Below are 15,230 nucleotides of genomic sequence, written 5' to 3' on the forward strand. Positions count from 1 at the left end.
GAAAATCTAAGTTCAGATTCGTGTTCAGCGACATCAAAAATATACACTGAAGCGCCTAAGAAACTGCTATAGGCGTGCGTATTCAAATACAGAGATACGTAAACAGGCGGATTATGGCGCATGGGTCGGCAACGCTTGTATAAGATAACAAGTGTCTGGCGCAGTTGTTAGATTGGTTATTGCTTGTACAATGGAAGGTTAACAAGATATGAGTTTCAACGTGGTGTTACAGTCTGCGCACGAACGATTGGACACGGCATCTCCGAGGTAGCGATGAAGAGGGGATTTTCCCGTACCACCATTTCACGAGTGTACCGTGAATACCAGGAATCCGATAAAACGTCAAGTCTCCGACATCGCTTCGGCCGGAAAAAGATCCTGCAAGAACTGGTCCAACGACGTCTGAAGAGAATCGTTCAACGTGACAGAAGTGCAACCCTGCCGCAAATTGCTGCAGGTTTCAACGCTGGGCCATCAGCAAATGTCAGTGTGCGAACCATTCAACAAAACATCATTGATATGCGCTTTCGGAGCCGAAGGCCCACTCGTGTACCCTTGATGAGTGCAGGACACAAAGCTTTACTCCTTGCCTGGGCCCGTCAACACCGACATTGGACTGTTGATGACTGGAAACATGTTGCCTGGTCGAACGAGTCTCGCTTAAAATTGTATCGAGCGAATGGAGGTGTACAGGTATGGAGACAACCTCATGAATCCATAAACACTGCATGTCAGCAAGGGACTGTTCAAGCTGGTGGAGGCTCTGTAATGGTGTGGGGCGTGACAGTTGGAGTGATGTGGGACCCCTGATACGTCTAATTACGACTCTGACAGTGACGTAAGCACCCTGCCTGATCACCTGCATCCCTTCATATCCGTTGTGCATTCCGACGGACTTGGGCTATTCGAGCTGGACAATGCGGCACTCCGCACGTCCAGAATTGCTACAGGGTGGCTCCAGGAATACTCTACTTCGTTTAAACACTTACGCTGGCCACCAAACTCCCCAGACATGAACTGTATTGAGCATATCTGGGATGGTTTGCAACGTGCTATTCAGAAGAAATCTGCACCCCCTCGTACTATTACGGATTTACGGACAGCCCAGCAAGATTCATGGTGTCGGTTCTATAGTTTTTAAGGTCGTCAAATCCTATGAAGATGTCTTTATTTTTCTTACGTGTCGCATGGATAATTAAGGATAACACCATAACTGTCTCTTCGACCTTTACCTTTCTTAACTCGTGACCTCAGGGATCATCAATAACTTCTTTTCCATTCTTCTGTAACGGTAACCAATTCTTCTGCAACTGATACGTGCTATTACTGTCATCCTTTTTCCTCTGGTATTTTTTTCCTTTTCATTAAACTGTCTGGAACCATGTTTTGAAGAAAGTAATGTAGTATATTTCTCTCTTCAGTCCAGCGTATCTTTTTTTATGGGCTTCATCACTCGCCCTTTGTGCAAAACGAGCAGTTCGCCATTATGTTTTATATTTTTTTCCCCTGTTCTCTCCTTTTTATAACGCTCTCATTTCTCGCGGCCCCAAATCTGGGCGCTCGGAACGTCGCTCATTACCCCGTGCGCGACAACAGCAAACGCCCGACGGGAGCAAATCCCGTGATAATCCGCGGGCATTTTTTAACTTCCTTGGGCAATTTCGTTTGCGTAAGCGAGCCCGGGGGTCGCGCGCGGATAATCCCTTTATTGTTCCGGTGGGAAATTTCTCCGTCGCCGCAAGCGTCACTTTTAATTATGCACCCGGGGAGGCGGCCCCTAACCGCTGCCGCCGCCTGCGAGGCGGGCGTATTTTATTCCTGTGCCCCTCATTTTCACCCCCCCCCCCCCCCCCCCAGCCAGGCCACGGGCTACACAGCTCTTTCACGGCTTACCGCCCTGTTGCGCCCCCGGCGACTGCTGCGGTAAACACTGGCAGAAGTTGGCGGCACTCCGAGAGGCGTGGGGTATCCCATTACCGGACACCACGTGCACGCACCCGCTGCGTGGCTGCCGTAGAAATTTGCTGAATTTAATTACTGATAAAGGCAAATGTATGCACATATAGTTCTCCTATAGTTCCACTGACTTTCTCTTCACTCTGCGACCAGACATCAACATCTAAAAAGACTTACAAATTATTGGGTTATTTCATAAAACTCTTTAAAATACTTTCAACATTTCGCGGCCCTGTCAGCAGTTGTATAAATATTAATTTTAATTTTAAAAACCAACAATCTCAGTTGCAAAATTCACCCAACCTTCTTCAGAATAAAAGTAACTACCGTTTGTCCATAGTGGACATCGTCAAGCTAAAACTACAAATCCACAAATTATCGTCAGACTGTAAAAACTTACCCGAAACTGCCTCGGGCCCACTTCGCGACCGCGATGTGGCGGCCACGAGTGCTGTACTGGAACTGACCGTAGCGTCATGAGGCCCACCTGGGTGGACACAACACTTTGCGCCTTCGCATAAGCTGTGTGATGGGTACTTGTTGGGACAAGACGCGAACCTAACTCCTGACCTTGAATTTACTGTTGTTGTTGTTGTTGTTGTCTTCAGTCCTGAGACTGGTTTGATGCAGCTCTCCATGCTACTCTATCCTGTGCAAGATTCTTCATCTCCCAGTACTTACTGCAACCTACATCCTTCTGAATCTGCTTAGCGTATTCATCGCTTGGTCTCCCTCTACGATTTTTACCCTCCACGCTGCCCTCCACTAGTAATGTGAAATAAAAGAAAGGTACAGCTGAAGAAAAGGGCGTATATGTTATCCTGTGCAGAACGTACTTAGATCGACTGTCTTAACATTTATGAATTATTTGTTGGTCATGATATGAGGAAGACATCACGTTCTTACAACGTATGGCCTGTCTAGAAAAATTTTGTGCTTAAGCACCAAGTTTAATCACCCAAAAACGACTTAGGAGTGGGAAGGATAATATAAAGCCACCATCGTCATTATTATGACTAGGTCTAATTCTTTTTTTTTTTTTTTTTTGAGATGTAAATGTTAAGCATTTGCTTAGCTATGGTTACAATGCATCAACATCCTATTGACTTACCACACAAAATGGTCATGAATGAACTTATGAACAAGTCTACATCTAAATGCAGGAAGATCTGCAGCGGATAGGCACTTGGTGCAGGGAGTGGCAACTGACCCTTAACATAGACAAATGTAATGTATTGCGAATACATAGAAAGAAGGATCCTTTATTGTATGATTATATGATAGCGGAACAAACACTGGTAGTAGTTACTTCTGTAAAATATCTGGGAGTATGCGTGCGGAACGATTTGAAGTGGAATGATCATATAAAATTAATTGTTGGTAAGGCGGGTACCAGGTTGAGATTCATTGGGAGAGTGCTTAGAAAATGTAGTCCATCAACAAAGGAGGTGGCTTACAAAACACTCGTTCGACCTATACTTGAGTATTGCTCATCAGTGTGGGATCCGTACCAGATCGGTCTGACGGAGGAGATAGAGAAGATCCAAAGAAGAGCGGCGCGTTTCGTCACAGGGTTATTTGGTAACCGTGATAGCGTTACGGAGATGTTTAATAAACTCAAGTGGCAGACTCTGCAAGAGAGGCGCTCTGCATCGCGGTGTAGCTTGCTCGCCAGGTTTCGAGAGGGTGCGTTTCTGGATGAGGTATCGAATATATTGCTTCCCCCTACTTATACCTCCCGAGGAGATCACGAATGTAAAATTAGAGAGATTAGAGCACGCACGGAGGCTTTCAGACAGTCGTTTTTCCCGCGAACCATACGCGACTGGAACAGGAAAGGGAGGTAATGACAGTGGCACGTAAAGTGCCCTCCGCCACACACCGTTGGGTGGCTTGCGGAGTATAAATGTAGATGTAGATGTAATCTGTAACATCCGGCAATACGGGCCATTTGTAGTTTTAGCTTGATGATGTCCACTATGAGCAAATGGTAGTTACTTTTATTCTGAAGAAAGTTGGGTTTTCCCGACGGAAACCTAGGTGAATCTAAGTAAATTTTGCAACTGAGGCTGTTGGTTTTTAAAATTAAAATTAATCTTTAAAATACAGTTCCATTTTCCACCTTCGCTTTATTACGACCACGGTCGCTTATTTTATGCGATCAGTCGATTTCGCTGATGCTTGTTTTTTCAAGGGCTTACTCTTAACCTCGTAATTTACACAATTTTTTATCGTTACTGTTATTTCATTCCCTCTCGCCATGGGCTGCCAACGACGCAAAATTTCGCTCTTCAGCCAAAAGCTTTAAAATATAAGCAGAGATGAAACAAATAGAATTAAAAGACGAAAGGTTATAGAGGTTTTTTCAAGGTACATAAAAGGACGAATTTTGTTGGCGTTTTCATAAAAGAATGAAACTTTTTATTTTATTTGTCGTGTAAATAAGATAGGATAAAAATAGAAAATATATTTTTTTTAAACACTTTGCAGAAATGGTTACGTACTGCTAAAAACGGTACTGCACTCTCACTAAAAAGCTTGAAAGACATGTACTTGGAAAAAAATGGATTTATGGAGCGGAAAATGTGTTCTACGAGGCGTTTCTTTTTTAAAGTAAGTACCGTTTTGAAATAAAACAAGTAGACCTTTCTTGGCAATTTTATTTTTGCATGAAATTCTGTACTTTACTCTTCTTTTCTACATAATTCCCACCAATTTAAGGCACGTATCGCACAGCCACCTCTTAAATCCCATCTTCATAGAAATATGGTGCCTGATGAGGCAATAATTGCATAAGAAACACTTCTTGAGTACGTTTATCACGTAATGTCGAAAGCGTAAAGCGTCTGTTCTCGATCACTTTTTCATCAACATTCTGCACCAAATTGTCAGTGATGTCTGAAGGTCGCCCACATCGTTTATCATCATGCACATTCGTTAGGCCATCTTCGAAAGCTCTCACATATTTCCGTACCATCCCACGGCTCATAATGTTTTCTCCATACACTTCACCGATCTGACGATGAACTTCAGCCGCTTTTACGCTTTTAGCACTAAGACAACGAATCACAGCGCCGATTTCACAGTCTGTGGGCTTCTCTATCGGAGCAGGCATTTCAGGTGCTCACAAGCAAATGTAAATACGCCGAATATTAGTGCGAATTGTGTAGAAAAGTACATGAAAGCATAGGCTTCCACGTAAAAATTGCTAAAAACTGTACTTGTTTTATTTCTATCTTTAAACGGTTAATTACTTAAAAACCACATCTCGTATAAGATGGAAGAGTGTTAGCGTTGCTGTTGTGGTCTTCAATCCGAAGATTCGTCTGATGCAGCTCTCCACACTATTCTATCCTGTGCAAGCCTTTTCATCTTCGAATAACTGCTGCAACTTCTGAATCTACTTCTTTATACGTCCCTTGGTATCTCTCTACGATTTTTAGCCCCCACACTTCTCTCCAAAACTAAATTGGTGATCCCTTGATGTCTCAGAATGTGTCCTACCAACTGATTCCTTCTTATAGTCAGATTACGCGACAAATTTCTTTTCTCTCCAATTATACTCAGTAGCTCCTCATTAGTTACGTGATCTACCCACCTAGCCTTCAGCATCTCACAAGCTGCAACATTGTCGCGAATAAAACAGTGACCCGATTATAGAATAAATTTCTTTTACTTTACATCTATGGGCAGAAACTTTTTGACAACAGATTACCGGTTTCGGTCTATAATGACCATCGTCAAAATATGGGAAAACATAAATACACTAGAGAATTGTCTACAGCTTAAAAAAATAAAATAGACCGCAGTGAAAAGTACTGCTGACATACATATACATTTGTGCGCTTTAAGTATGAAGAGGCTTACCTGTTCTATAAGAACATGTCCTAATGTAGTGCAACCATAGTGGCATCGTCAAACGTTAAATGCAAAATCAGCGCGAGCATCGTCCAATGTACATAAATAACAGCAGATGCAAGAGTCATCTTGTCAGTTGCACCACAGTTCAAAACAAACTGCCGTACAGTAGGCACAAGACGTTTGTGTTGTAAGTTCACCACATGTCGCTACTGTAGGCATAAACAAGTCTTCAGACTTTACCGATTGTATCCCCCCTTTATTTTACGTTGTTCAATTAATCATTGAGGACTTGTGTACGCCTATAGTAGCACTGCGCAGACATGCGCAGAACGGTAATCTGCTGTAATGCATTGCTTGAGCTATGTTGAAATATCTGAAGTTCCACAACACCCATGTGACCCCCTACTTCTGATGCACAGGGAGACTTTTTAAGCCTCTGAGCCTCTTCAGGTGCTGGGTGAGCCGAGGATGGGATGATGGATTTGATATAGCTCATGCTATGAATAGTATTGCAGTTGTGATTTATACTGGAGATAAGGAAATCGATGTTACATTGGGCACAGACTACTCAGTGTGTAAGACAGGTGACAGTTTCAGTTGATGATCTTTTTAACATAAAAGCTCACTTAACAACTGCAAAGAAGTACTGATTTAATGAACAGAAAATGACTCTACTGTACAAACACGAGCTCAGTGAAGTTATTTTGTCTATTCACGTAAGCGAACTGGTCAGGAAATGCTGGGCAGATGTAGTCTGTCTATAAACTGCGCTCATGGTGGGGGAAGTTGCCTTTCCCAGAAGAACGCTACGGCTCCAGTACAGGATGACTGAGAATCAATTTCCACTCAGTGAGCAGAGATTTACGTCAACGTATTTCTTGCGTTAGTATTATTACTGTGGTGGTGGTGGTGGTGTGTTTGGGCTTATGGGCGCTCAACATCGAGGTCATCAGCGTCCTGACACACATTAAAAGGAACGAATGTGGACAGACCTAGGAAAACTAAAGCACACACTCAAAGAAAGCAGGAAAGGAAGGAAAATGCTACATAAGAAAGTAAAACCTAAGGAAAGGGGAAACATAGCAACAAGAATGTCACAGGAAATTGTTTTGGCTGGCCACTTACATACAATATGGGCGAGCTTGTCACACAGTGAGAAAATTAAAATCCTCTCCCTAAAATCTTTGTACAAACATTTGACAGGGCACAGAACTTTAAAACTTTAACTACATTCGTCCGAGTGTTACCTAAAAGAGACGGCAGGTCCGCTGGCAAGTCAGCCGCGACCCGCTGGTCAGAAAATAAAACGCAATCCAATAAAACGTGGCGCACAGTGACCTGGACGCCGCAAGCACCACACATTGGAGGGTCCTCTCGCCGGAGCAGGAAGCCGTGCGTCATAGGGCTGTGGGCTATTCGAAGCCGAGTGAGGAGAACCTCGTGTCGTCGATGGGGCTGAAAGGAAGTACACCACACACGCGTTGTGGGCTTGACTAGACGGAGCTTATTGTCAGTCACTTCCAGCCACTCATCCTGCCACCGACACATGACTCGTGAGCTCAACAGCGAGGTGAGTGCGTGCAAGGGGATAGCACACTGAGATACTTGTGGGGCGAGACACGCCTCCTTGGCTGCGAGATCTGCCCTTTCATTCCCAGCAATGCCGACATGCCCCGGAACCCAGCAGAAAGCTTCAACCTTCCCCAGTCGCTGTAGTTGGAGGAGGGCATCCTGGATGGTCTGGACAATTTTGTCTCCCGGATACAAACGTTGCAATGAGTGAAGGGCACTTAGTGAATCGGAACAGACAAGAAATTTAGGAGAGGAAGAATGTCTCATGTGCTCCAGTGCCCGCAAGATCGCAAACAATTCTGCATCAAAGAAAGTAAAAGTCTGAGGCAGTCGGACCTTGAGGACGCGATATGGAAAAACAACTGAGCAACCAACAGAATCCCCTTGTTTCGACCCATCCGTAAAAACAGCTACATAGTCGTGGTGCTCAGATAAAATGGCAGAAAATGCTGCATTAAAAACGGTGGCAGGAGTGCAATCTCTCTTGAACTCATATCTGTGTTCCATGTAATGTTAACGCACATTGGATAAAATAAGCACTCACTGGCCACGTGTGCACACTGCATCGCCAGTGCTTCATATTGTAAGGCGAGCTGCGGAAGAGTCGGTATAACTTTGTGAAGCGCCCTGTAGTTGCTTCTTGTAACGTAGTGGGTTAGATTGAGTGGTGAATCACATGCTCGCACTTTAGTTTGCAAACCTCTAAAGTAGGGAGGTGCATGAAAATAATTCAGCGACCTACCTTCCCCCGCACTCTTACATTCCACTTCCGCCCCCTGTTAGACCCCCAGATTAAGAGATAAATACGGCTCTACAGCACATAGACGCCTAACACACAGTTAATGTTTGTTCATAACCCAATTCATTTAACACTAAACATTAGTTTTATACCGTTAGTGCTCCGGTTAGCCGTGGTCGTCTAGCCGTTCGGATACTGCATTGTGGCCGCAATAACCCAGGTTCGAATCCTGGTCAAAGCAGTGGTAAAACACTGTCACGCTGAAGGCGTTTGGCCGTGCGAAGTGGCCGCGCGGTTTGAGGCGCCATGTCACGGATTGCTAAGTGCCAACACACAGCCCAATCCTCTCGATGGACAGATGACCATAAACAGCATTACGTATCCTCAGTTCATGAGACACTACATAGAGCTCTGAAACTGAACCCAGGACACTGGCACAATTTCTGGTAATCATGAACTTTACGCCAACACCTCCTTCTGCCGATCAACTACTGGCTGTGAAAATTTTGGATCAGGTTGACGCCCACGAGAAACAGGGCCCAGCAACGAACTTGTGACATCACATTAGTTGCGTTGTGCGCCATACTTCGCGAACACTCGGCACGGCGCAGAGCCCACCGGGAAATCAATATGTCAATGAAAAGGTACCCACTGAAGTACTTAACTTTGTCGTGTGCTATCGACAGCTTGCATGCCGTAAGCTTCCCATTAGTATAAAAAAGGAGATTAATAATGGACGGGTATTCAAAAGGAAACTAAAAACGTTCCTCATAGATCACATATTTTATGAAACGCCTGCATTCTGAATTGTAAGGCATCTAATTATTAAAAGAAAAACATGATACTTTTAGTTATGACATGAAGGTAATAACATTGCATTTTAATTTCAGTCATGATGTAAATTTATTTATTTATTATTTATCTATGTTAGCAGCAACTGACGTAGTTGCCGGCCTGTGTGGCCGAGCGGTTCTAGGCGCTTCAGTCTGGAACCGCGCGACCGCTATGGTCGCAGGTTCGAGTCCTCTCTCGAGCATGGATGTGTGTGATGTCCTTAGGTTAGTTAGGTTTAAGTAGTTCTAAGTTCTAGGGGACTGATGGCCTCAGAAGTTTCCCATAGTGCTCAGAGCCATTTTTGAACTGACGTAGTTACTCGCTTCCCACCGGGGACGGCTGCTGCGTCACGTGCTGTGACGTATGCGCCCCGGCCTGTCTTTCTCGTGGGTCTCGGCAAGTTGAGCCGTGACGTAGTGATGATGTGACGGGTGACGTCACAGCTTAAACGTTATCTTTGTTCGTCTTAATAACAAAAGAAAACAGTGACAACAATTTATGTGAAATTGGAAACACTTAACGAGCTCATCTCCGTGTAGATTATAAGGTTCTTGTCCTGTGCGCTACTTGCTTTGAGAAATCGAGGCTCTCTTTCTGTGCTACAGTGATGTTAACACATTATTTATTTCAGAATGAGATTTTCACTCTGCAGCGGAGTGTGCGCTGATATGAAACTTCCTGACCGATTAAAACTGTGCGCCGGACCGAAACTCGAACTCGGGACCTTTGCCTTTCGCAGGCAAGTGCTCTACCATCTAAGCTACCCAAGCACGACTCACGCCCCGTCCTCACAGCTTTACTTCAGGAAGTTCCATTATTTATTTGCTTGATTCCATCGTATGATTGTTTCTGTTGTCACGCTTTGTGTTAGTATTGTTTTTTGGCTTTATATATTGGTATTGTTTTTTTGTTTTGTTTATTGTTATCGACTTGTGGATCACTGTGTTGGTAACGTGCTGTTAAGGTTGATCTAGGTAGATCAAGGGATATTTTTGATATAACACTTCCGTAATTGCTGCCATTGGTACATATTTTGGCTATGTGAATGGGTATCGGGCTTTTCACTTAAGCTGTATAGGTCACGTGATGTTTTCGATACGTTATAGCTGGTTCACGGTAATTGCATGTATGTGTTCTTTCTCTTTTTCGTTTCTTCTTTGACATCAGCCATTACATCACGCTTCTTTCAGCTTGTTTTCTTTAGTATATTTTAGTATTTTCGTTATTTTGTGGTTGCTATTTTAAATTTTAGTTTTTTCTCTACCCAAAACTCTCATTTTTCATTATATATATATATAATGAAAAATGTGCATCTGATATATATATATATATATATATATATATATATATATATATATATATATATATATATATATATATATATATATATATAATTAAGACTCATCGGCCATTTGACCATCTTCTTCTGTGCAGATGCACAAACAGCGCCCGAACTCTTACGGGAATCGGCAGTAAAGCCGCGAGTAATGAGTATAATGGGCAGGGGCACTATGAATATAGTGCGGGACAATAAGTTGGGAATGTGGGTCTCACGGGAGGCGTGCCAGAGATAAGTCCCTGCAGTTGCACTATCCTCTGTGTCCTCGGTGGCTCAGATGGATAGAGCGTCTGCCATGTAAGTAGGAGATCACGGGTTCGAGTCCCGATCGGGGTACACATTTTCAACTGTCGCCGTTGACTTATATCAACGCCTATATGTAGCTAAGGGTATTCAATTCATTGTTATCCCATTTTTCTTGCAATCATCCTGTTATATCCAAAACTTAGTTTTAAGATCCCGAAACATATACATGTTCATACTTTCGCCACGGCAACGCGTGACATCATGTCCGCCATTCTGAAATTTTTGTGCGGTGTTTTAGGGCTTGTGATGAAGACATTAGCGGAAATGCATAGGAGATCCCAAACATTCTGGTTTATCCGAAATTTCTTCCATCACTAACAAGTAAGACTCGAAGGGTTACCTCCACCTCCCAGTCAAGGGCCACCGCACAGGCGACCTGGCTAAGGGAGGGGGATGTTTGTACCTGCCGCAAACGTCACTGCGTACCAGAGTGTGCAGACGAGCATGTGTACCGACGACGTATTTTCCTAGTGCTGTAGGAGGCAGTGACTCACCCAGGTAGACGGAGGACATCTTCTTGGAGACGTTCTCGTCGATGAAGGTGACGCCGAGCGTGTAGAGCGGCGAGGCGCCGGCCCCGTGCAGCAGCTGGCCCAGCAGGAACAGCCACACGTACGACGACAGGTGCTCCGACTCCGCGGACTGCTCGCGGCAAGAGCCCTGCAAGCGAACAGCACGTCCCGTATCGCACACACACACTCTGCGCTGTTTCTAGAATAGCGAGAGAAAGCTCCACGCCAGCCAAACATACCGGTGTCCACTCGAATGTAACTGCCTCTGTCAAACAGTATTGTAGAACACGATACACGAACCTAATATCCAAACCTATTAAAAAAAAAAAAAAAAAAAAAAAAAGCTTCTAAAACTTAGAGAGGTGGTAGTCCTCATCGAAACATGTAACTTAAGTCTAATAAACATGGCTCCAGAAACGCATGATTTCCGAGACAAACGTGTTTATAGGAAGGGCTGCGCGACACTTGGTTGCTGATATTAGCACAGTCGTTGCACTGGCGCTCCGTCAAATGGGTCGGAAGAGTATTATGATGTCTTCCTTACAGTACATAATGTCACGTAGAGGAAGGTGTAACTAGATGAATGACGAACACTGCCGGCCGGGGTGACCGAGCGGTTGTTGGCGCTACAGTCTGGAACCGCGCGACCGCTGCGATCACAGGTTCGACTACTACTTCGGGCATCGCTGTGTGTGATGTCCTTAGATTAATTAGGTTTAAGTAACTTCCTGGCAGATTAAAACTGTGTGCCCGACCGAGACTCGAACTCGGGACCTTTGCCTTTCGCGGGCAAGTGCTCTACCATCTGACCTACCGAAGCATAACTCACGCCCGGTACTCACAGCTTTACTTCTGCCAGTACCTCGTCTCCTACCTCCCAAACTTTACAGAAGCTCTCCTGCACTTGACCGCGAAAGGCAAAGGTCCCGAGTTCGAGTCTCGGTCGGGCACACAGTTTTAATCTGCCAGGAAGTTTCATATCAGCGCACACTCCGCTGCAGAGTGAAAATCTCATTCTGGAAACATCCCCCAGACTGTGGCTAAGCCATGTCTCCGCAGTATCCTTTCTTTCAGGAGTGCTAGTTCTGCAAGGTTTCGCAGGAGAGCTTCTGTAAAGTTTGGAATGTAGGAGACGAGGTACTGCCAGAAGTAAAGCTGTGAGTACCGGACGTGAGTCGTGCTTCGGTAGCTCAGATGGTAGAGCACTTGCCCGCGAAAGGCAAAGGTCCCGAGTTCGAGTCTCGGTCGGGCACACAGTTTTAATCTGTCAGGAAGTTTCATATCAGCGCACACTCCGCTGCAGAGTGAAAATCTCATTCTGGAAACACCCCCCAGGCTGTGGCTAAGCCATGTCTCCGCAGTATCCTTTCTTTCAGGAGTGCTAGTTCTGCAAGGTTCGCAGGAGAGCTTCTGTAATGTTTGGAAGGTAGGAGACGAGGTACTGGCAGAAGTAAAGCTGTGAGTACCGGACGTGAGTCGTGCTTCGGTAGGTCAGATGGTAGAGCACTTGCCCGCGAAAGGCAAAGGTCCCGAATTCGAGTCTCGGTCGGGCACACAGTTTTAATCTGCCAGGAAGTTTCATATCAGCGCATACTCCGCTGCAGAGTGAACATCTCATTGTAGGTTTAAGTATTTCTAAGTTATAGGGGGCTGATGACCTCAGAAGTTAAGTCCCATAGTGCTCAGAGCAAATTGAGCCATTTTTTGACGAACACTAACTTCACTTAACGAAGTTTTATTCAGCACTTGCACATACAAGAGCGCGGAGCGCACTGCCTCCGGCCAGAACACACACGGTATATATACAGCTACAGAACATTCCAGTACAATGATTCTTGCCATTTGTGGATACTTCTAGAATGTATTCGAACCGAATACAGAAATTAAAATGTTTCAGTTCGGGTGAGTTTTCAACTCACGACCCACCATGCAACAATCTAGTATCATAACCACTACACTTCGGCGACGGTGGTACTTGGCTTCTTCTGCGACATTGCTCCCTCCTTAAGAGAACAGCGTCTCGGTGTTACGTCCTTCTAGTCCGGGAACGAGTCTTCGGTCCTGCATACTCCGACTCCCGATGACTGATGTTCGCCCTGGCGGCGATCTTCCTTAGAACTTCCCTTGCCGCTACGTTCTCCGGTACCTTTCCTCTTGTTGCCCGTCGCTGGAGCTTCGGGTTTACCCTGGGTTTCAGGGTCCCTATAGGGCTTCATTCGAAGGACGTGGACCGTATCTCTGACATTTCGTCGTCTTGTGTCGGGGTCGAAATCTTCATCTTCATAAGTAACATCAGACATCTGTCTTACGAACTTATAAGGTCCAAAGTAGTGCCTGAGGAGCTTCTCAGAGAGACCAACGTTCCGAACAGGAATGAAGATCCAGACGAGGTCACCAGGCTGGTAGACAACAGGGCGATCGTTTTCTTGGCCCTCCAGCGTGCGGAGTCGAGCTAACTCCGATCTTCCTCAGCTCTGGTTAACACCTGGCCGATGTAGTCACCATCCACGTCATCAGGATGTAACGGGAACACAGTGTCCATCGTCGTCGTCACCTCACGCCCATGCACCAGGAAAAATGGCGTAAATTTTGTGGTATCTTGTTTGGCGGTGTTGTATGCAAACGCCACGACAGGTAGCACCTCATCCCAGTTGCTCTGCTCAACATTGGCGAACATTGATTGCATGTCGGTCAAAGTCTTATTAAGACGTTCAGTAAGCCCATTAGTTTGAGGATCGTAGGCAGTCGTCATGTGATGAGTAATGTTACACCGACGGTTTGTCTCTGTCACAAGATTCGATTGAAAAACTTTCCCTCGGTCCGTACTTAACGACCTTGGGACACCGTGTTTTAATACAATGACTTCTACGATGAATTTGGCTACCTCGAATGCTTCGGCTGTTTTCACGGCTTTTGTAATGGCATAGCGCGTCAGCGAATCAGTGCAAACAATAATCCAACTGTTCCCACTAGCAGACTTTGGAAATCGTCCGAGGAGGTCAACCCCAACACAATGGAAACGCGTTTCGGCTGGTGGAATTGTATTACGTAGTCTACAGTCAGTTGTTTGGTTCGAGTCGTGTTGTATGCTACGTTAGTTTTTGTCGTGTTTGTATGCCTTATTGTACAGTACTGTCAACTCAGGGTACGTATCATGGTGTTATACCTTCTTCCAAACGGGGATTCACTTACTTATTGTTATTGCGCTGTTTCTACGTACAAATTCCACTCTCCCTCCACTTGTCAGCAGTGGAAGCGTACTGACTACTCGACAAGTGAAATGGCGTATGCGATATTCGGCTATTATTTAGCAAATGGGCGTAGCCTGCGAGCCCCTGCGCTGAAAAATATCCACAGCGCAGAGTGGCCTCTGATAAGCTGTTTGGCAGACTTTTCCAGCGCCTGAGGGACACGGGTAGTCTTGAGCCTCGGAAGACTGACAGTGGAAGGCCCCGCACAGTCCGTAATCCTGACAGGGAGAAGCGTGTGCTACGTTCAGTAGAAAAAAACTCCTGGGACCACTGTGCGTCAATTAACAGCGGCAGAAGACGTGTCTCACTCTTTTGTCTGCGGTTAATTCATGAAAATTGCAGTACTCCTACCATCTATAGCGCGTTCAAGCTCTTAGGCCACAGGGTCATCACGGCAGACGGTTAGTGTTGTAACCTGTTGTGACCGTGACCGGAACGGTCGCGGGGTGGCCGAGAAAGCGCGCCGGGACCAAACAGAGAGCGGCCCGCGAACAAACAAAAAGGACGGACACGAAACAACGACGGACGATGGAGAGAGACCTTACGACGACAACACGCAAGAAGCAACGGAGTGACAGACACAGCTAAACGAATCCAAGACGTCCACTAGTAATGAAAACAAAGAACGATAAACACGCTGTATGTTGTCGAGGCGATGTGTCGAGACTCGTGCAACGATTAGACTCGCTGGCTGAGGTTTTTTTTTTTTTTTTTTTTTATTGATTTTCAATTCCCCCCGAAGGGGGCGGGCTGGCAGCAGCTTAGTACGCTGCTGTACAGCCTACAGACTTTTTGTAAAAAAAGGAAGAAGAAAGAAACAAGAAATACAGGCGATAAAACGGTGACTTAAAGTGTAAAAT

At 45.3% G+C, this 15,230-nt stretch overlaps 1 protein-coding gene across 2 annotated transcripts in view; it reads right to left on the reverse strand.

Annotated features, from left to right (window-relative positions):
* The window catches only part of LOC124594925 (solute carrier organic anion transporter family member 4A1), a 539,939-nt gene that overhangs the window by 289,558 nt on the left and 235,151 nt on the right, over positions 1-15,230 (reverse strand). For both annotated transcript variants that reach the window (XM_047133418.1, XM_047133417.1), the window contains exon 3: positions 11,102-11,267. In XM_047133418.1, coding sequence (XP_046989374.1) covers positions 11,102-11,267 — 166 coding nt within the window. The remainder of the gene's footprint in view (positions 1-11,101; positions 11,268-15,230) is intronic.

This window comes from Schistocerca americana, chromosome 2 (assembly GCF_021461395.2).
Source record: "Schistocerca americana isolate TAMUIC-IGC-003095 chromosome 2, iqSchAmer2.1, whole genome shotgun sequence".
Taxonomy (NCBI): domain Eukaryota; kingdom Metazoa; phylum Arthropoda; class Insecta; order Orthoptera; family Acrididae; genus Schistocerca; species Schistocerca americana.